Source organism: Dasypus novemcinctus, chromosome 16 (assembly GCF_030445035.2).
Source record: "Dasypus novemcinctus isolate mDasNov1 chromosome 16, mDasNov1.1.hap2, whole genome shotgun sequence".
In the NCBI taxonomy this organism is placed as follows: domain Eukaryota; kingdom Metazoa; phylum Chordata; class Mammalia; order Cingulata; family Dasypodidae; genus Dasypus; species Dasypus novemcinctus.
Window position 1 is genome coordinate 74,206,502 of NC_080688.1, and position 21,368 is coordinate 74,227,869.

General features: G+C 42.0%; 1 protein-coding gene across 1 annotated transcript; it reads right to left on the reverse strand.

Annotated features, from left to right (window-relative positions):
* Positions 1–1,201: 1,201 nt before the first annotated feature.
* On the reverse strand, positions 1,202–17,368 carry NARS1 (asparaginyl-tRNA synthetase 1). The gene is made up of 15 exons (XM_004452290.4): positions 16,901–17,368; positions 13,411–13,493; positions 13,006–13,071; positions 12,812–12,904; positions 12,636–12,725; positions 11,950–12,028; positions 11,107–11,177; positions 8,130–8,216; positions 6,695–6,916; positions 6,388–6,587; positions 5,861–5,996; positions 5,433–5,546; positions 3,266–3,397; positions 2,822–2,953; positions 1,202–2,298 (listed from the first exon to the last, which is right to left on the reverse strand). The coding sequence occupies exons 1-15, from the start codon at positions 16,941–16,943 to the stop codon at positions 2,167–2,169; spliced, it is 1,680 nt and encodes a 559-aa protein (XP_004452347.2). The 5' UTR covers positions 16,944–17,368; the 3' UTR covers positions 1,202–2,166.
* Between the last annotated feature and the right edge of the window lie 4,000 nt (positions 17,369–21,368).

The following is a 21,368-nucleotide window of genomic DNA, read 5'->3' on the forward strand; positions in this document are numbered from 1 at the left end:
ACAGAAGAACAGGCATCACAGGCCGGAGAGCAGCACATTATTCAACAGCACAGGGTGCTCTGGGGACTGCTGGTTTGGTTAAACTGGAGAGGAAGATCTGAAGGAAGTACGGCCAAATATATTACAAATGCCCCATTTCCATGTGTCACTTAATTGCAGAATTGGATAAAATCTAATGTGTTCAAAACTAACTCATGAAAGGTGACCAAAAAAGTTTTAACTAGGACCCATATATTTAATTTTTTAAAAATATATCTTACTGGTTTTTAAGATTTATTTCTCCCCACCCCCTTGTAGTTTGCACTTGCTGTGTCCATCCTTTTTGTTTCTTTATAGGAGGCACCAGGAACCAAACCCAGGTCCTCCAATGTGGGATGGAGGCAACTAATCTCTTTTTCTTTTAAAGATTTATTTTTTATTTATTTTTCTCACCACCCCCCTCAGATGTCTGCTCTCTATGTCCATTCGCTGTGTTCTTCTGTGACCACTTCTATGCTTATCAGCAGCACCAGGAATCTGTTTCTTTTTGTTGCATCATCTTGTGTCAGTTCTCCGTGTGTGCGGCACCATTCCTGGGCAGGCTGCACTTTTCTTTCACGCTGGGCAGCTCTCCCCACGGGGTGCACTCCTTGTGCGTGGGGCTCCCCTATGTGGGGGACACCCCTGCACGGCAGGGCACTCCTTACGCGCGTCAGCACTGCGCATGGACGAGCTCCACACGGGTCAAGGAGGCCCGGGGTTTGAACTGCGGACCTCCCATGTGGTAGGCAGACACCCTATCCATTGGGCCAAGTCCACTTCCCTGCAACTAATCTCTTAAGCCACCTCTGCTCCCTGCTTTGTTCTGTCCCTCGGTATGTTTTTTCCTGTTGTATCTCTTGTTGTGTCATCTTGTTGTATCAGTTTGCCATGCCTGCCCTCCTGCCAGTTCACTGTCTTCTTTAGGAGGCATTGGGAACTGAACCAAGGACCTCCCATGTGGTAGCAGAGAGCCCAGTTGCTTGAGCCACCTCTGCTTTCCCCACATAGTTAATTTTAAAAATCATTCCTTTTTATTACCATATAATTTCAATAACATTTATTGAAATTAGCAATACTTGACATCATATATATAAACATCATGAAAAATTTAAAAATGCAGAACGTATAAAGTAATGTGAGATGGACCACATTCAGCTTCAAAAAAATTAAGCCAGCAAAGTGATTTTACATGTATCTATTTATTGATTGCTAGAAATACAGCCTATTGAGAATACATGACATGCATTTTGGGGGAGAAATTAACTAAATCTGAAATGCAGCCATTCAATAAACCTGCTGTGAGTTAATAAGGTAGCACAGATTAGATCTGAAGACATGGTGGGGACAACTGAAACAGCCACTTACAGTTGTTATTAAGCTTCCAGCTACAAATTCTTTTAGAACTCATTTATTCTTAATTACTTAGGAAGATCAGTCAGCCTCTTTTGCATAAACCAATGCTAGAAGAGATATTGTGAATCATTTAACTACAAAAGAGAATCATGCTCTTATTTTAAATTCTTTAAGACAATTCGATTTTTACAAATTCTTCCATATCAATTTGTATGCCTCAAAATTATAAGCAGTTATACAGGTTTAGAAAAGCGTTATTAGATGCAAAAGACTGTATTCATCTGATCTCAATATCTACTGTCGATTTATATCCCATTCTAAAACAAGCAAATTTTCATGCCACATTGTCCATTTTTCCCCAAGATGTCTAACTCATTGATAGAATAAAATGATATAAAAATTAAATTCCAGTTACACTTAGATGAACAGAGAGATTAAGTTACTGGAATGCCTTAGAGCATAATTTTTAAAATGCCGTTTACTTAAACACATGGCCTATTTGTTTGGATACCAAAGTGCTGAAATGAACCCATAACTGCAGGGTTACATGCCACATATTTTCCCCAAACCTTGTAATGGATTTTATTTTCTTAAAATGAGACTACCAATGCCACTTGATGTTAAAGTAATTTGGACTACTTTTTATGGTAGCAGGAATAGAAAACAGAAAGAGAAAACAGAATTATACCCCAGTGGAACAAAGAAGATGATTTTGGCCTTTTTTTTTTTTTAAAGAGGCTGTCTGTTCCTTTCATGAGCCGTGTTCTTTCCTAATGCTTCGGGAGGAATTGGTTATGGCTTGCAGCGCTGGACAAACCGAGGGTATAAGCATACATCTCGGATATGATACCTATTGAGAATCCAAGTTAAGAATCGTTCCAAGCCCAAGCCATAGCCTCCATGAGGACATGTTCCATACTTTCTCTGTTTAAAGCGGGGGGAAAAAAAAAGAGGGAGCAGAATAAATGCTTTGCTTTACAAGTTCATTTAAAATAGTTATATTTTCTACTATGGAAGGGGTCAGCTTATCATGATTAAGAATTCAACCTGTAATCTATAAACCAAGTGTGAAGAAATAATTTGACATATAAAAATTAAACCAAGGATTAAGTACTACCTGGCAAAGAAGAGATTTCAAACTCTGTTTATCAGGGGAAAATGAAAGCTAGTATCAAGTATTGATATGATCTAATGACTTAAAAACTAACGTATTTTTTAAAACTCAGCAGCAATAAGCAAGGTCAACAGTTAAAAGAGGTTTCAAATGAAGTTGAACATATATAACTTGGCCAAAGACAAAACTGGCAATGTTCATATGCTGCATTATTCATGACACAGAATTTAGCTCACTCAAACACCAAAGTACCACCCCGAATTCAGCTCTTCTAAAACTTTTCATTCATACAGAATAGTTACAATGAAAGAAAAAATTTTAAGTTGTTTTTACCTGATCCGTATACCAGTAGTAGGGCGTGGGGTCAATCTCTTCCCTTTTATAGCCTGCCAGTATTTCTTCACTGTCCCAGATACGCATTGAGCCTCCCACAATCTCACCAACATTAGGCATCAATACATCAACCTTCAAATAAAAGTAAAATTAAATTGCACAATTACTACCACACACAGCATTGCTCTACAGTTGAAATGAAAATACAGTTAAGCACCCCTAACTAAATGAAGCACTGTAAGTATCCAGAATTCAAAAATCATTCAAATGTGCTAATTTAACAAAGCATGTTAACCCCTATGGGGGAAGGAAAAACACTACTTTAAATATTACTCATCTCAATTTATAATGAAATATTAGCCATGAGCTGTACCTTCTTCCAAATGACAGTCCCCACACCCTTAAAAAGCAGAACTACTAATACTATTTGAATCACAAACGCACGGATTCGGTGAGGCGGGAATCCTCAGGACATCGCTGCATATAGAAGGACTTGATCTCTACAGGAAATCGACACAGCAAGATTGGTTCATTAATGGTGTCTGTCATCAATCTCTCAGGAGCTTCTGGGATATCCTGAGGTTAAACAAGACTTCATTAACATTTACAACTCAAATGCAACAGCACATAAGCAGTTCTTTCCTAAGAGCCAGTTCTTTGTCCCAGCAAAGCAACATAGCAGAGAACACACATCCACCCACAACCACAGGCATCCCTAAGGGAGCATTTCCTTCAAACACAAACATTACAAAAATGCACCTAGTAAATGAGCTGTAAAAAGATCTGCCTCCTTCTATAATATATCTTAAGTACTATGCAGCTTGCGGAATGAAAAAACAAAAACCAAGATATTATCACTCTGTCTAGATCCTGCTCAAGTTTTTTTCAGTGGCCAGTTCTCTCTCTCTCTGAAGGGAAAGTAGTCCATTTAGTCCCATAAGGCACTGACCTCCACTCTCCATACAAAGCATGTTATTAATAATGCTAATATTCAAACTCCCTTGTTATTTGCACTTCTTCCCTGTTAACATACATCAGTTATGCCTTCAGCAGTAGTAAGACACAGTCACAAGACAAGTTTATGTGTCACCACACCTGGAATAGTTAGCCAAGAAATGTTAGATGATGATGAATCAAGTTAACCAGTTCCCCTCTCAAAACCATCCTTCAGTAAACCATATAAACATTCAAGTTAAAACTGAAAGCCTTCATCCCAGTAAAAACTGACCGAGAGAAATGGACCAATGCATTGACTTGTTTAAAGTGAAAACTGAAGTGCACCTTAGCAATCACCTGACACAGTGGTTTGCAAACTCTGGTCCCTGGAGCCCTGAGCCCTCTGAGGTGTGGAGGGGAAATGGGAGACAAAGTGGGAGAGTCTGGTCGCTCAGCTTTTATCTGCTTTACATACTGGCGTTCTGCATAAAATTTAAAGAGGGGAGAAGGGGTCTTACCGCTCACCCCCAAAAGTCTGAAGGCTATTTATCTAACCTAGTGTCCTCATATGAACAGGTGGATTTGAGTGTGTGTTAAATGCTGACATACACTGAGGCCTTCCCGAGCCATGCGGCCCTCAGGGAGTTTAGCTCATTTAATTCTCACAAGTTTGCAAAGTGGACATTAACTCCAAGGTACAGAGAAGGAACCAGAGAGGCAGAGCCACAGGCCTTCAGTTACACAGACGGTGACAGAGGTGGGACCTAAAGCCTCCAGGGGTCCTTCAGACTCCAAGTCTGTGTTCCTGTCACTCAATCACACCACTCTGCTACGTATTAAGCAGTCAGAGCACTCAAGTTTTCAATTCAAAATTTTATTAATAGTTATCATAAACTCATGAAACAATAAGAGTAATTTATATAGGCCAAGTATACTTTGTCCTCTCCATAAATTCCTTCTTAAAAAAAAAAAAAGAAAAACCAAAACTGTAGTTAGCAGCAGCTACTCTCATTTCACCTATAAAACAGTTAGATTTGCAAATATTACAAAAGTAATGATTAAAAGCTTAGACGAGTGTTAATCAACACCTCCCCCCCCCCTCAAAACACACATTGGGAGGTGGTCCCAAGGCAACAGATACACTAAATATCTGGGGCACCAAGCCACCTTCCCCATTAAAGATCTTGTATTTTAACCTAAGGTTATTTGTTCATTTGAATCTCCTTCCCCAAGAAGGAATTTTACATCACCTTTTTAAAGCTTCCAATATTTTCTCCAAAAAAATAAATATATACATACTTGCGTATAATTTCAAAGGGTGTACAACCTTAGGATGGCATCCTCACCACCCTAGAGAATTACGGGTAGAGCTTATAAATTGAGGCCAGGGATTAACATGAAAGAGGAGCAAAGAGGTAAACGACGATGGACGAGATTTGAAGGAAGGCTAAAAAATTGCTAATATTTATTTAGCACTACAGAAAAGACACTGTTCTAAGGTTTGTGCTACATCTCTTAACTTACTGAGTCCTCCAACAACCCTAAGAACTAAGTTCTACGATCATTTACTTGAAGACAAGCAGATACGTCCTGCATACCGATTTACTTATCAGATGTAGCAATCCATGTAAACATAACGCCACCTTTGAAACAGCAATTAAGAAGGAATACATACTTCTCCAAATTCATAGAAAGTCCCATCTTCCTTCTTTATATTGTGTTCTTTTAGCCACACAATGGCATCTGAATAGTTCATCCTCTTGAAAGGCCGTTTGGGGGGCTTGAAGTTCTGCAGGAGACAGGAAAATCACAGTGTATAAAAAGAAACCATTAAATCCCCATTTTTAAAAAATTCACCATTAATGTAAATTTTCATTTCAGACTAGAAAACAGTGACATTCCTCAAAATAGCAAACAAGTATGAACATCCTCTAACCTAAGTTAAAATACTATGAAATAATTGGCAGAGTGTCAGATTTTTGTCTTCACATATTAGTAACTTATTTTAGCTCACAAGCTATTTAATATACAAAAACTGAGAGGGAAAGAGTCATTGTCTTTCAAGAAAGAATTACAGTTATTTCCATGCAGCTCTCCACATACCGGGTTGAGGTCATAGACTATGCTTGCTGCGGGCGATTTCAAGACTCTATCTACCACGTCACAAACCAAGTCTTCCAGTCGGTTCAGAAGATCCTCAAAGGACAAGAAAGGGCACTCTGCTTCAACGTGCGTGTATCTGAAGAACAAGATACTACCTCAGAGCTGCTCTTCTTTTAAGCTAAGCTTCTTTCAGGTAAGGATTCTACTAATGGGAAATTGTCCCAGAAGGTAAAATTCCAATATTGCCACCCAAGTCCTAATTCCGCAACTCAGTTTTAAACCCCGTCCTCCTTGTGTAGTGACTTCTTGTTTATTCCTTAACACATAAAGGATCAGACACAGTGAAGGTACAGACCTTAGCTATGGCTTAAGGGGCAAAACTTCTTAACATGTTCATCCATTAGTTTATTCAATTGCCCTTCATGTAGCTTACTATATCAAAATGTTTACCTACAAGCAACATTTGCCTCTCTAAAAATTCCTTTTATAGAGATATTTTCTAGGAGGGAAAAAAGACAGTTCCATACTCAGCCAGGTGTCTGCGTGTCCTGGATTGTTCTGCTCTGTAGGACTGGGCAACACAGAACACGTCGCCTAGGGACGGAAGACAGGTCTCCAGGTACAGCTGAGAGGACTGAGTCAAAAACGCCTCTTCCCCGAAATAGTCAAGCTTGAAGAGGGTAGCACCACCTTCCACCTGTGTTTGCACTAATGTTGGAGGAGTGACCTGTTCAGATGGAGAGAAGGACACAAACACCTGCTGTGAGCACCTCCGTTCGAGGCTACCAGTGGCAAAAAAGTATTGTTTGCAAGAGATGAAGGCCACACACTTACTTCACAGTATCCCCTATCAAAGAAGTGGTCTCGAAAGCATCTGGTGACCACAGACCGGGCTTTTAAGATTTTGGACATGTTTTCTCCTCGGATCATCATGTGTCTGTTGTTAAGCTGGACGTCAACATCAGACTCTTCGTTGATCAGGTTATCAGCACCTCCAGCAGGGGCCAGCCCAATTAGTTCCCAGAAGTCACAGTTCAGCTCATGACCCCCTGGAGCCTGGGTGCAGGGGGAAGAAGAGAGACAGGGAGAAGGCAACAATGACAAAATTAACAGAACTGAAGATTTAAATTTATGTCAAAATTTTTGGTAAGCTGATATTTCTAAGAACCTCATAGTTACTAGCCTAGCCTTCTGAAAAAAGACCCAACAATTCAATTTCATATTAATAGTTTTATATTTTAACATTCCAGAATAAATGCACATACACACATTTAAAAATGCAGAAAAATGCAAACTAGCAAACAGCCTGTAATTCCATAACCCAGAATAACTAACTACTGTTAATATTTTAATGTATGTTTCCAGCATTTGGCTAGCAACTGAACAGAACCTATCTACCCATATTGAAAAATTCCTTAAAAACAAAGGTTTTGCTAAAGTTGTTTTTCCTTGGAATACATATATAGTAAGAACCCAAATTCTCCCTAATAATTCCAATAAAAGCAACTGAACTTTAAAAGACATGCATCATGGAATATGTAATTAAGTTGGTGCCAAACACTGGACAACAAGAACTATCATGACGACTATTCTATTTTGTAGTATTACTTACAGGGAAAATTAGTCAACTTCAATCAAATATTCATTCTTAACATACAGTTTTACTTCAACTCAGAGACCTCCATCACGATCTCTAGCCTACTATTAGTAGGACTCGTGGGCTCCCTCTGGTGGCTGATATGCTACATTTGTTTGTTTTCTTTCCTAGCAGCAATGATAATAACCACAGCATTTCCTTGAACTGTAATTACCAACAGAAACTGAAACTGCTATAGTTCTGCTGACTCGAGAAGAAACAACTCTCTGAAAATCAGAGTTATATTTAACTCTTTAAAAAGGAGGCTTTCAAACTCTAGTTCAGAAAGTTTCAAATTTACATTATTGCTCTTTACTGAAAAAATTTTGGAGCAATTAAAGTTGGTTTTTTTTTTTTAACTTTACCTAGCTCAAAAATGTTCACACAACAAAGGCAGAGTGGATATATGATAGCTCATGAGGTTTATTCAGAAATTCTGTAAGTTGGAAATCCCTGAATTCTTTTTATCATATATCCTGTACGTATTTCACTGCAAAGAAAAAGGCATCCTAACTTAGCAAGTGCAACACATTTTTTGTTTATATGCCAAATACAAAAAAAAAAAAACAAATGAAGATACTGTGGGAAAATAAACACACACCTGATCACTAGTGAGGAACTCAACCTACTCACCTGCTTGCCCTCTGGCATGAGACTGAGCATGCCATACACGGCGACACTACTCTCAGTGGACAGCACCACCCCGTTGTAACACTGGCACTAGAAAAGACGAAAGCGCAAATTTAGCTGGTCACAGTCACATTAAAATATGCTAACATATTGGGAGCTAAAGGGATTATTCATATGTAAGTTATCTGGTCCAATATGAGGGAAGTAAGCAGCGAGGTAGTCATCAATTTTTAATAAGAATAGGTATTTTTGTGGGAGAGTTTTATTCATATACATATAGATGAATATTTACACATATGCATATGCATAAATGACACTTGCCTACAATGCTTAAAAGTATCCAGTCTATTTTTCTATTTTAAATTCAGACTGTTAAAATAATAAACAGCCCTCTTTTGACTATGGTCACAATACTTGCTGAACCTATTAGAGTTAAAGCGACAGGGTACACCATAGTTGAGGGAACTAGGCTGTCACCACCTTAATCCACCAATCATAAGAGAAAAAAAAAAAAAACAACACAACCAGTCTGTACTCCTTGCTGTGATTCAGTCAGAAGTACACAGCCTCACCTACAAAGTAGTCTTGCCTAAAAACAAAGCCAAAAAATTTGAACTTGAATCTCACCAGACTAACCTCTGGCTTACAAGAAACACAGAGGCTAAAAGAACAAGTTTACGATGCTGCAAGGATGCAATCAACCAAACCCAGAATATAAGAAATTCACAGAGCAAACAACCAGGTTTTTCCCAACAAATAAATGGCGGGGGGGGGGGGGGGGGGGAGAAGAAGAGAGAGTGAAAAGGGAGAGCCATCTTCAGACCAAAGGACATTTCAGAGACTATCAGCTAAATGCAGCCTGTGCATCTTTTTTGGGTCCTCATTCCAAACAACCAGCTGCAAAGGCATTGCTGACCATGGCAGAGTGAGATGCTTCAGAGCTCCCTTCCCCACAGAAGCTCTGAACAATCAGCAAAATTGGCAGAAACATGTTTCTTGAATCAGATTAAGAGTTAAAGGCACTGTCCCAAAATTTGCCCTGCATGCAGAAGTCAGTTTACAGAGCTCTCCTGCAGAATGCTGTGAAGAAGCAGTCAAGCCGTGCTGCCTGGGGCATGGCCCGCTGTAGGACTGTTTCCTAGGGAAGAGGAGACATTCGAACCAAGCAAACCTGGGGCAGGAGAGATTCCCAGGGCCAGAAGCAAGCATGCCCCAGACTGGGGGAACATGCAGAAAGGCCCAAGGAGGCCCCCAAGCTTTGCCTGGAGCTATTCACTAAACACACGGTAGGGATAAGCCCTGAAGGAGAGCACCTGCAGTGACTATGGAAAGACTGGGAAAGGTGGGTTTTTCCCTCTCATGCTCTGTTAGCTTCTAGCTTGTGACATTCAAGGAAAGCTCTGGCTTAACACTAGCTGCTGGATACAAGCTTAAGGAACAGGTACCTCAGAGTCTAAAATCTAGTGATAAAATACCAAAATGTCCACGTTTCAAACAAAGGTCACAAAACATAAACAACAAAACAGAAACACAGTAAGTGATGGCCCAGGGAACGAGAACATTAAAGCAACATACTAGAAAGACTTTTAAAAAATGATCCTAAATATGCTCAAAGAGCTAAAGGAAAACAGGAAAACAATAGATGAACACAAAAGAATATCAATAGAGACCTGGAAGTTACGAAAAGCAACCAAACAGAAACAACGACCACAGCAACAGTAATTTAAAATTCCCTAACGGGGTTCAAAACAGCACATTGCAGCAGGCAGAAGAATCAGAGAACTTGATGATAAGACAATAGAAATCATTAGGTCTGATGGGCAGAAAGAAGAATAAAGGAAAATGAATAGAGCCTGAGGAATCTGCACTTAATGGTGGTTACACAAGTGAATATCTTTGATCTTAGGAAATATACATAGCAGTAAGTGTTCTCGGAACAGGATGTATACAATCTATACTCAAGTATTGAGAAAATGGATTGATAAAGAGATGGATAGATGAATAGACAGACAGACAAAATGATATGGCAAATGTGGCAAAATATTAAAATTGGTAGATTTGGGTATCTGGGGATGTAAGGGTATGGTGGAGATACCTGTGTGGGCTTAGTATTATTTTTGTAACTGTTCCAATAAGTTTTAAAGTATTTAAAAATAAAAAGTTAAAAAAAAAGTGAGTTATCAGGTCATCAAAAGACATGGAGAAAATTTAAAGGTAATTTGCTAAGTGGAAGAGGTCAGTCTGAACAGGCTACATACAATGATTCTACCTATATGACATTCTGGAATAGTAAAAATAAAGAGACAGTAAAAAGATCAGTGATTCCAAGAAGCTCAAGGAAAAAAGAGAAGGGCTGAATAGGCAGAGCACACTGAACAACAGGAAGAGAGAACCCTAAAATAAACTACAGACTTTAACAATAATATATCAATATTGGTTCATTAATTGCCACAAATGTAGCACAGTAATGTAAGATGCCAGAAATGGGGGAAACTGAGGGCAGTGGGGGGCAATGGGGTAAATGACAATTCTCTAAACTTTCTAAGGAATTTCGGTAAACCTAAAACTGCTTTAAAAACTAAAGTTTACATTTTTAAAAAAAGGCATTATGAGTCAAGTGGGAGAATGTGACAGGATATTAGGTATTATTTAGGAGTTACTGTTAATTTGAGGCGGTGTGATAATGATAGTGTGGCAATATTAAAAATATTTTCTTCCTGGGGATGCACACATGCAAGTGTATTCAGATGAAATAAGATGTCTTGGGTTGCAGGGAGCTGTAAACCAGGATTGGCCATATTTTGGTAATGCTGGAGCTGGGTGACAGGCACACAGGGACACTTTATACTATTCTATTTTTCACATGTCAGACTATTTCCAGTTATAAAAAGGTGAAAGTATGCAAAATTCCCAAAACTAACAATAAAGGAGACTACTGAAAGCATCTAATTTTGGCCATAGATAAGAGAAGAAAAATTACCAGTTCATCCGACAAGACACACTGCAGATAACCCGTACCATCCCGTAACACGAGAAACATTAAATTCTTTCCTAAAAATGAGAAAGAGAAATTTGGCCAGACTGTTTTCAAGGCACTTAACAAAGCATTTTTTCCTGATTTTATCTTATACAATGGGGGCTCCATGGTTAAATTTAGGATATTCAAACCTCCCACTCAGTCCCCTTCCTTCCAAGTGCCCACCAGTAATCGTAGTAATCAGTATTCATAAAGCATTTGTATCTTCCTCGCTGTCAAGTCCTACGTGAACCTCATGAATTAAGTGGGAAAGCAGGGCTTGAAGGCACTTGAGTTAAAGGGATCTGGTCTTATTCCCCCTTGAGTCCTCGGCAACTTGCACTTAGCAGGAGGTACATAAATACTGCTGAATTGAATCAATCTTTTCCTTACTTATGTCTCATTTCTTTTTACAAAGAACCTGATAATCACAATAAAAACACATGTAACCACTTAATAAAGGCGAAAACATGATGTCAGAACAAGGAAGAAGGAGAACACAAATATACTAACTATAAAAGTCAACACTACCGTCATCAAGTTTCAGATTTGGCTGTAACACATCCCATTTTCATTAAATTTTTAAAATCAAGTTAATCAAATATTTACTGGGTACCTCCTGATCACTGTGAAAGTTTTAAACTTCAGTAGTCATAACAAATTTGGAATATAAATTGATATATATCCTTAAAAAAGTCAATGTAACAATAAAAAAATACTAACTTAAATACTGCTATGTTCTCTTATTCATATAAGATCAGCAATACTTAAAATTAAGAAGAGAGAAAAGAAAAGTCTACCACTTACCTTGTCTACGCAGCCTGTGGACCCAGCCAAACACCTTTACTCTTTGGCCTCTGTGGGCTTCTAATGCATTAATCTTCACCTGTCAAGTTAAAATAAATAATATTTGACCAATCACATCATTTAACATATCACATACCAATCTTTTCACAAATAGTGTAAATGGATATAAAAATTCACAGATGGTACAGAATTGGAGACGGCCACTCTATCGTAGATTAGAACCAAAAATTTTCACCATATTGAAGTAGTTAAAAAAAAAAAATCCAAATCTTCTCTCTTTTACTGTAAAGCTGGCAATGAGAAACACCCACTAGAATATAAAAAATATCACAAGTTCTCTGGTCCACAAAGCACAGCTGCTGCTTTTCAGATATTTCCATATAAAAACAATTAATAATTCAATTAGTCACATCCCTAAAAGGTAAAATCACTTGACCAACATCATACAGTACAGTCTGAATACTGGCCTGTAGTGAGGACAGAATTTGTTCAACATGCAATTACTAAACACTTAATAAAATGACTCCAAAAGAACCAGCTTCACAACTCTAAAAAGGTAATTCTCTCTATTGTTTCTAAAAGGAAAGTAAGAACAAACTATGTGACTTGTCTCTCAAAAACTGAAATAATGTTTCATGTAACCAGGTACATAATATTTGAAACAATATAGGTCATGCTTCACTTACACATTTTGGCTCTGGAAGACCTGGATCATTTTTAATGGTAATCTTCCTTGCTTCTTCCAGGTTTTTTTCTCTTCGCAAATTGTCTTCTGCCTAATTTGAATGATCAAGCAGTTTGTTAAAACGGTTTCCAGTGTTCTAACTTTAAAAATGTTCACAGTGGCAAAGTCATTGCTCACCTCTTTCTTGTCCCGGGATTCACTCTTCATCTGTTCCCGATGCCACATTTTTTTAATGTTCTTCATCTGTGATTTAGAAATAACTTCCCACCTCTGGAGAGATAAACAAGATATTTAATTATTTTTCAAGACCCCTGTGGCCTAAGGAAAATTTATTCAGAAAACATAATTCTGTAAAATTTGGGTTTACCCACCTCATTTTCTTTTTGTGAATCTACGTAAATGGCAGGGAACGGCTCTTTGCCTACTGTCATCAGAGCCTTGGGTAGGAGAGAAAACAATTTCTTTAACATTGTACAGTATTTAAAATCAAAACAACACCTAACTGTGAGGCAACCTTAACAATCTAGAACATAATGAAAAGCCAAGAAGAAAGCACAAAGACTCCAATAGGAAAAAAAGAAGGCATCTTTTAAAAATGTACAAATACGTTTATACTTGGATCATGTAACACTCTTAAAGCTACATATTTGTATGCATTGATTCCTTTCCCTTTTCTGAAAATTTTCTTTAAAACCGAGTACTTGAAATAAAATTCTTGACATAAGACATGTCATTAGTAAATGCCAACTGATTTTCCTAATGAGAAGAGGCGCTACCTTTAGGCCTGATTTAAAAGGTCTCTCCTTGGTTCCATCACCAGTAGCATCATTTCCTTCTCGATCGGAGACATACAGTTCTCCTGTTTCAAAAATAAGAATAAGATCAGGTCAGTGCTTGCTTAACCAAACAACTGGACATCATAAACTGGCCAAATTGTCAGATGAACTTAACCATCACAGCTGGTCTAGAGCTAGTGATTTATAGACTAGATCATTCTTAATCCCAAAAGAAACAACTATTTGTTACCCAAGAGCAACTGGAAAAAAGCCAGACAAATTGCCCAAATCTCAGGTGAGGGAGGAGAAGGAAGGAATCCAGAAATCAAATTTGAAGAACAGAGGAAGTGTGAATAAAACCAAGAGTTTCGTTTCTACTTATACCCTTTTGAGGCCAGAACATTCAATCAACTACTTACAAGAGTATTTTCTGAAGATTTTCTAAATGCATTAATTCCTTTAAAATCCTAACCAATTGTTATTTAAAAGAATGATGAAGATAGGTCATGTTTGCTGGTATGGGGCCTTTTTTTAGGGAAAATGACTCAAACTTAGAACAAATTTTGGTATTAGATATGGAAGTACTCCACAAAGAATCTCATGATTGGATGCCAAGATTGTCTTTCTCAATTTTAAAACTTGGCCCCAAAATGATCAGAGGAAAAGATAAGGTGATTTTTTAAAGTTAGAGTGAATATTATTTCCCATAGACTGTCTAAACATTAACACTGTAAGCAGTTAAAAAGTGAAAATAAATTCACATAATTATTGAGTTACAGAACCAAACAACTGGTTTCTTCCCAATTATCTTAAGTCATTTTTTTTGAGGAGACTGTAGAGTCCACAGCTTTAGAATCTCGTTAAGAGGAAATGCACCTTTTACCTACTCGATTTCAAGAATGTAAATGTAATTGTAAAGTAGAGAGAGTATTTTGGGGGATGGGCTGTGAGCAAGCATAGAAGCTCCCCAGGTTCCATGAATCAGCTTTATGCCTGTTCCACTGACTACAAGCAATTTCATTTGCAACAACGACTAAAACAAGAAGATTTAGTGAGGCTACTGGGCAAGGAGCCCACACACTCTCTTCCCAGGACAGGTACCTCACCAGGCTGAAGCCTTCGCTCAGACCTTATTGTCTAAAAAAGAAGGCAGGTTAGCAGCAACAGTCATGCAGTGACAGAAGCAGAAAGCGGAGGGCAGAAAGAGCAATATAACAAGATCGGAAGGTCCTCAAATGCTGTGCTTTGTGAGAGTGTGCAAACTGAAAGGCCCATAGGAACTGGGAAATTTTTTTAGGAAGAGATGGAGGGAGGGGGGAAGGAAAGGAGGAAGTTATAAGAAAAGACTACAGCACCAGTGCTGCCATAATCTTGAGTCTACTGAGTGCATCAGTGTTGGGGAGCAATAGGGAGTATGGAGAGGAATGTGGTAAACTAGAGGATGAATTCAGTGCCCAGGAATTTTATCTCGTGAGAAAGTGGATCCAGCAGAGCTAAAGCATACACGTTTTTAACACCCTGATTTTTTAAAAATCTTGGTAACTAATTTTAAAATTTTAAAACACCATGCTCATCAAATAAAATGTGGTGAGAATCGGACTTGGCCCAATGAATAGGGCGTCCCCCTAATACATGGGAGGTCTACGGTTCAAACCTCGGGTCTCCTTGACCCGTGTGGAGCTGGCCCATGCGCAGTGCTGATGTGAGCAAGGAGTGCGCTGCCACGCAGGGGTGTCCCCGCGTAGGGGAGCCCCAGACGCAAGGAGTGTGCCCCGTAAGGAGAGCCGCCCAGCGCGAAAGAAAGTGCAGCCTGCCCAGGAACCGCGACGCACACAAGGAGAGCTGACACAACAAAAAGAAACACAGATTCCCGGTGCCGCTGACAAGAATGCAAGCGGTCACAGAAGAACATACAGCGAATGGACACAGAAAGCAGAAAACTGGGGGGTGGGGGGGCAGGCCGGGGGAGAGAAATAAATACATAAAATAAAATGTGGCAGCTCTTTGGTCCAAGGTATGTGACCAAAGCATTTTCAGACATATCCATAATAGTAATAATAATAATTCAGTGTTGTTCAGATTCTTTTATAGTGCTTACTAAAGGACTGGTACTAAGTGTGTCACATTAATTCAAAATAATAGCATCATATAATACCAAAACTGGCCAAACATAGAAAACTCTAACTGACCCTAGTTACTCTTGATCATGTCCTTAGGCATTTAAAGAGACAACTGGAATGGAAAAAATAAAAATAAGTTACTTGTTTGGTAATAACTTCAATGACATATACTGCAACTTTACTTTTGTAAACTGAACAATTATCTCATCAGTAAAATCTAGCAAAACCCAAAGGAAATTATATTACAATTATTTCCCACTCTCTTACTTCTTCCCACTCCTGTCCATGTTCCCTCACCAGCAAGGGCGCTGGCACCTGGCCTCGGCGAGTCTTCCCCAGTGTGCTATCCCCCGGGGAACCTCCTCATCTCCCACCTGCCCTCATGGCCGCCCCTGGGCCTGGCCACACCTCTACGTCCTTTTCTCTTAAAGTTTTTTTTTAAGATTTTTATTTATTTCTCTCCCCTTCCCCGCCCCAGTTGTCTGCGCTCCTTGCACATAGGACTCCCCTACGCGGGGGGCCACCTGTGTGGCAGGGAGCTCCTTGCGTGCATCAGCACTGCCCGCGGGCCAGTTCCACACAGGTCTAGGAGGCCTGGGATTTGAACCTTGGACCTCCCATGTGGTAGGCGGCCGCCCGATCCGTTGGGCCAAATCTGCTTCCCGTACTCTATTCAATCCCATAAAAGCTTAGTTAGAAATTTAAAATTTCAAAATGAACTTTAAAAATTTATTTTGTGATTCTGTTTCTAGCTACTCCAACATGCAACAATAAAACAAGACCTTTGGAATTAGCAAGCAAAACCTTGGAAATAGTAACTTAAAACAGCAAGCTGACCCCGGGCAATTTACTTAACCTTTCTGAGCTTAGTGCTGTATCAATAAAATGAGGAAAATGATGCATGAACATCCTGAAAGGCAGCAGGGAAGGTAAAATAAAACGACACAGATATATCAGATATCCCAGTGCAGATTTCAAACACCAGTTCCCTCTTGTCTTTAAAGGAAATAAAAGCTGTGATATTAAATGAGAGAAGGCCTAACAAGTATTAAGTCTGGAACAGACTCCAGGTCCTAGATTTAGCTGATTCACCAAATTTTCGCAGTGGGGTTGGGCCCAGGGCGGCCGCCATTCCCGCCCGGGTCACACGGCTCGAGGGGAGCACAGGCCAGGTCCATCGAGTCCGGGCCCAGCGAGCGTCCAGGCCTTCTTCCCGCCTTCATTTATCCAATACTGAAGGAGAACCCACTCCGTGCCAGGCACCGACGTAAGCGTGGATATTCAGGAGGGGACACGACACACGAGGTTCCTGACCCTGGTAGGGAGCACCGCGCCACACTGAAACACCAGGGTCTCCGAGTCTCACTCACCTAGTACCATCCCCGCAGTCGCCCCGGTCACCTCCAAAGCCATCTTCTTCAACAGCGTTACCGCCTTGCCACCCCAACGTTTACCCGCGGCTTTCTGGACCCCGGGGTTGCATCATAAAAGGCAGTTGCGGCGATCGCGCCAGTGAGTCATCAGGTCTTTGGGGCCCCATTGGTTACGGGAAATGGGCAAGCGTCGCCGGAGCCGCCATATTTAGTGAGGGCAGAGACAACTTCCTAGTCCTGAGACGAGCCGGCGCCCCGCCCCGCACGCACGCCGCGCTCGGAGGAACCTGCCTGCCGCTGCTCGGTGAGCGCAGCCCCGCGGGGATGCTTTGGTACCGCTCCGTTTCATCTTAACTTCCTGAACTTTCTCTTCTGAATCTTCTAGTTCCGCCCACAACTCTAGGCGCGCCCACAAACCGGACCAAGGATTTCGTCCCAGGTCTCCTGATGAAACGCTTGTTGAATTCAGGTCATCATCAAATGTATTCAGCACCAGTAACACATGGGGGTGGGCAGTACGCAAGACAGGGAAGGACAGTCCTAGCTCACACGCAATCCTCCTTTGAAACATGAAGAGGCTTTCACTTTTCCAACTTCAGTGTTGTGGGTGGGGGTCCTGTGGGTCCTGGAGCTTGTCTCCCCCCAAACCACCTCCTCACCAGGGGAAATTCAGTCCACACTACCCAGCCGCCTGCATGCCCCAGGGCACAAGTTAAAATTTAACAGACCTCCTCACAAAGAAACAATGTGCAGATAATATTGTAGACTGTAATTTTCTCCAGGCTGTACCATTTTTTCCTACAGTAACTTCACCTGGCCCCATTATGTACTTCATGTGACCTTAGCAGAAACTCTGTTATGAAATGTCTATGTTCTGAGACCCTATATATTGCGTCTCATTTTCCCTGCCTCTTTGCTGAGCGCTATCTTCATTCTCTGGACCATGGCCACCAGAGAAAGTCTCTCCTGTCCGTAAGTCCCAATAAACAAATCTTGTTCCTGACACTGCCAAGTGTGTCCTTTGGTCGTGCAGCCTTCCTGACCTGTGCCCCCTAGGAGTTGGGTTGCAACAGATAAATAAATTTTCTTTTGTATTTAAGTGACTATAAACTTGGTTTGGAATTCTGGCTCTCCCTTTTCCTAATTTGTGCCTTGGATAAATTACTAACCTGTCTGAACTTCAATTTCCCTATTGGTGAAAGGTGATGTAAATTCACCGCTTGACATGTAATAGATACCAAATAAAGGGCGGCTATTTTCATTACTCTCTATTTAGTGGAATACCAGGTCCTCGCAGCATTGGAAAACATATTTTTCTTATGAAAGGAACTTTAAAAATGATCCATACATAAATTGAGGGCCTACCAAGAAAATGAACCAAATATTTTTCTTGAAGATGATTTCACTGTATGGCCTTTCCCTTTCCCTCTTTGCTGCAAGTTTCCTTTTTTGTCCATGTATTAGTTATCTATTGTTACAACACAAGTTACCTTAAACCTTAGCAACTTAAGACATTTAGCATGCCCAGTTTCTGAGGGTGGGGAATTCCAGAGCCGGTGAGCATTGGGTTCTGGCTCAGGGTTGCTCATGACTGGAACTGTCTGCAGGGCTGCAGTCCTCTGAAGACCTGAGTGGATAAGAAACTGCGCCCAGGCTCACTCACAGGACTGCTGGCCATCAGCTTCAGCTGCTTGACATGTGGCCTCATTGTAGGGCTGCCAATGACACAGCAGCTGACTTCCCCTAAAGCAAGTGATCTAAGAGAATAATAGAGATTGACACAGCAGCTGATTTCCGCTAAAGCAAGTGATCTAAGAGAACAAAAAACTATTCGTTATCTATTTTGTAACAAATTACTCCCAAACTTAGAGCATTTGTTATCTCACAGTTTCTGTGGACCAGGAATCTGGGCACAGCTTAGCTGGAGTCTCTGGCTCTGAATCCCTCACAAGGCTTCAGTTAAGGTCATGGCTGGGGCTGCAGTCATTTTGACTTGGGATTCTTTTTTAATTTCACTCCCTCACCCCTTCTCCTTCCCCTCCCCCCAGTTGTCTGCTCTCTGTGTCCATTCGCTGTGTTCTTCTGTAACCGCTTCTATCCCTATCAGTGGCACTGGGAATCTGTGTTTCTTTTTGTTGCGTCATCTTGCTGTGTCAGCTCTCCGGGTGTGCAGCGCCATTCCTGGGCAGGCTGCACTTTCTTTCGCACTGGGCAGCTCTCCTTACGGGGCGCACTCCTTGTGCGTGGGGCTCCCCTACGCGGGGAAACCCCTGCGTGGCAGGGCACTCCTTGTGCACATCAGCACTGCACATGGGCCAGCTCCACACAGGTCGAGACCCGGGGTTTGAACTGTGGACCTCCCACGTGGTAGGCGGACGCCCTATCCACTGGGCCAAGTCCGCTTCCCTTGACTTGGGATTCTTAAGCTTCACCCATGAGCCGATCCACTTCCAAGCTCACTCAAGTGGTTGCTGGCAGGATTCAGTTCCCCTCTGGCCGTTGGACTCTGGGCCTCAATTCTTGTTGGCTGTTGGCCAGACCCTCCCTCAGTTTCTTGCCATGGGGGGCCTCTCCATTGGGCAGTTTCCTTCATCAGAGGGAGCAAGCAAGAGAACAAGATGTAGTGCAAGAAAGATGAAAGTCAGTCTTTTACAACCTAATCTTGGAAGCGATAGTCCATCACTTTTTTTGTCTTTATTCATTTTGTATTTATTCAAAAAATATGAGGCCCCCAAATACCCCCCACCCCCCTCACCCCACTACTCCCCCCATAGCAACATTCTCCTCCATCATCATGAGACATTCATTGCATTTGGTGAATACATCTCTGAGCATCGCTGCACCTCATGGTCAATGGTAGCCATCACTTTTGCCATGTTCTATTTGTTAGAATCAAGTCACTCCATCCAGCGCACACTCAGAGGGAGGGTTTTACACCCGGCCATGAATACATAAGTCTGGGACAATGGAGGCCATCTTAGAAGGCTGCCTGCCACAGCGACCAAAACAGAAGCTGTGGTGCCTTTTATTTATTTATTTATTTTTCAAAGATTTATTTATTTCTCTCCCCTTCCTTCCCTTCCCCGGTTGTCTGTTCTCTCTGTCTATTTGCTGCGTCATCTTTTGTCCGCTTCTGTTGTTGTCAGCGGCACAGGAAAACGTGTTTCTTTTGGTTGCATCGTCTTGTGTCAGCTCTCCGTGTGTGCGGCACCATTCCTGGGCAGGCTGCACTTTCTTTCGCGCTGGGCGTCTCTCCTTATGGGGCGCACTCCTTGAACATGGGGCTCCGCTATGCGGGAGACACCCCTGCGTGGCAGGGCACTCCTTGCGTGCATCAGCACTGCGCATGGGCCAGCTCCACACGGGTCAGGGAGGCCCAGGTTGAACCGTGGACCTCCCATGTGGTAGGCGGACGCCCTAACCACTGGGCCAAGTCCGCCACTTGCAGTGCCTTTTATAACCCAATTTCCTAAGCGACATTCCATCTCTTCTACCGTATTCTATTGGTCATACTGACCAATCCTGATACAGTGGGAGGGTGGGAATGCTAAGAAGGGGAGATGGGGGAGAGGGGAGCATTTGGAGGCTATCACAGCCTGTCCTGACCAAATCTCTCCTCTTCATCCTGCTCAGCGCTCCCAGGGGCTGACTTAACATGGACCACACCAATGGGCTCCCTGGCCCCCCAGCGTCTGGTCGGGTTCAGCGGACTGGAAGCAACATCAGGGGAGAAGAGGGAGGTCCAGACGCTTATTCCTCAGCTCCCTCCCTGCAGGCTGTCGGCATCCCTCAGCTGAAGGCCACAGCTCCTCCCAGGTGCACCAAGCCGGCATTCACGAACTGCCCTTCATGAATTTAGTTTTAACTGATCCACAAGAGGGAAGGAATAGCACTGTTCTTTGTCTTCATCCGACTCTGGCCAGCGGGGGGCGCCCTCCTCTTGCAGTCCTGGAAGTTCTGCTTCTGTTCCCGCTCCCGCTCGGCATGCTCCTGGTCGCTGGCTGGCGCCCCCTTAGCTCCACCCAGCGTCGGGTACGAGAGTCGCTGTCCTTCGACTAGGGCGGCCCCCACCAGCCACCGTAGTCGGCCGCTTCCTGGACGTAGGGCACGCGACGCCAGGGCCTCCGTGTTTTCTCCGGGCGACTTCTGCGTTTCCCTTGCGTGGCCTTTCTTGCGGGCTCGGCTCTGGGCGCGGCGGCACCACCGGCTGTAGAGGAAGGGTGGGGACTCGCTGGAGCGCTGCCATCCGGGCCCTTTCTTCACGTACACCCACAGTCTTAGAAGAGCTGTTTTGTGCATTCAGCTATTTGTCCCTAAAAATAACTTTCCAAAGAAGATGAGCCCAAACCCTTTGAGAGCCTCGGGGCGCCTTTCCCTGTCCCAGGACCTGGAACCAGGGAGGGAACCAGTGTTCGCATGATTAACGAAGGACTCGATTAAACAGTCAACAATTCACAGTAATATT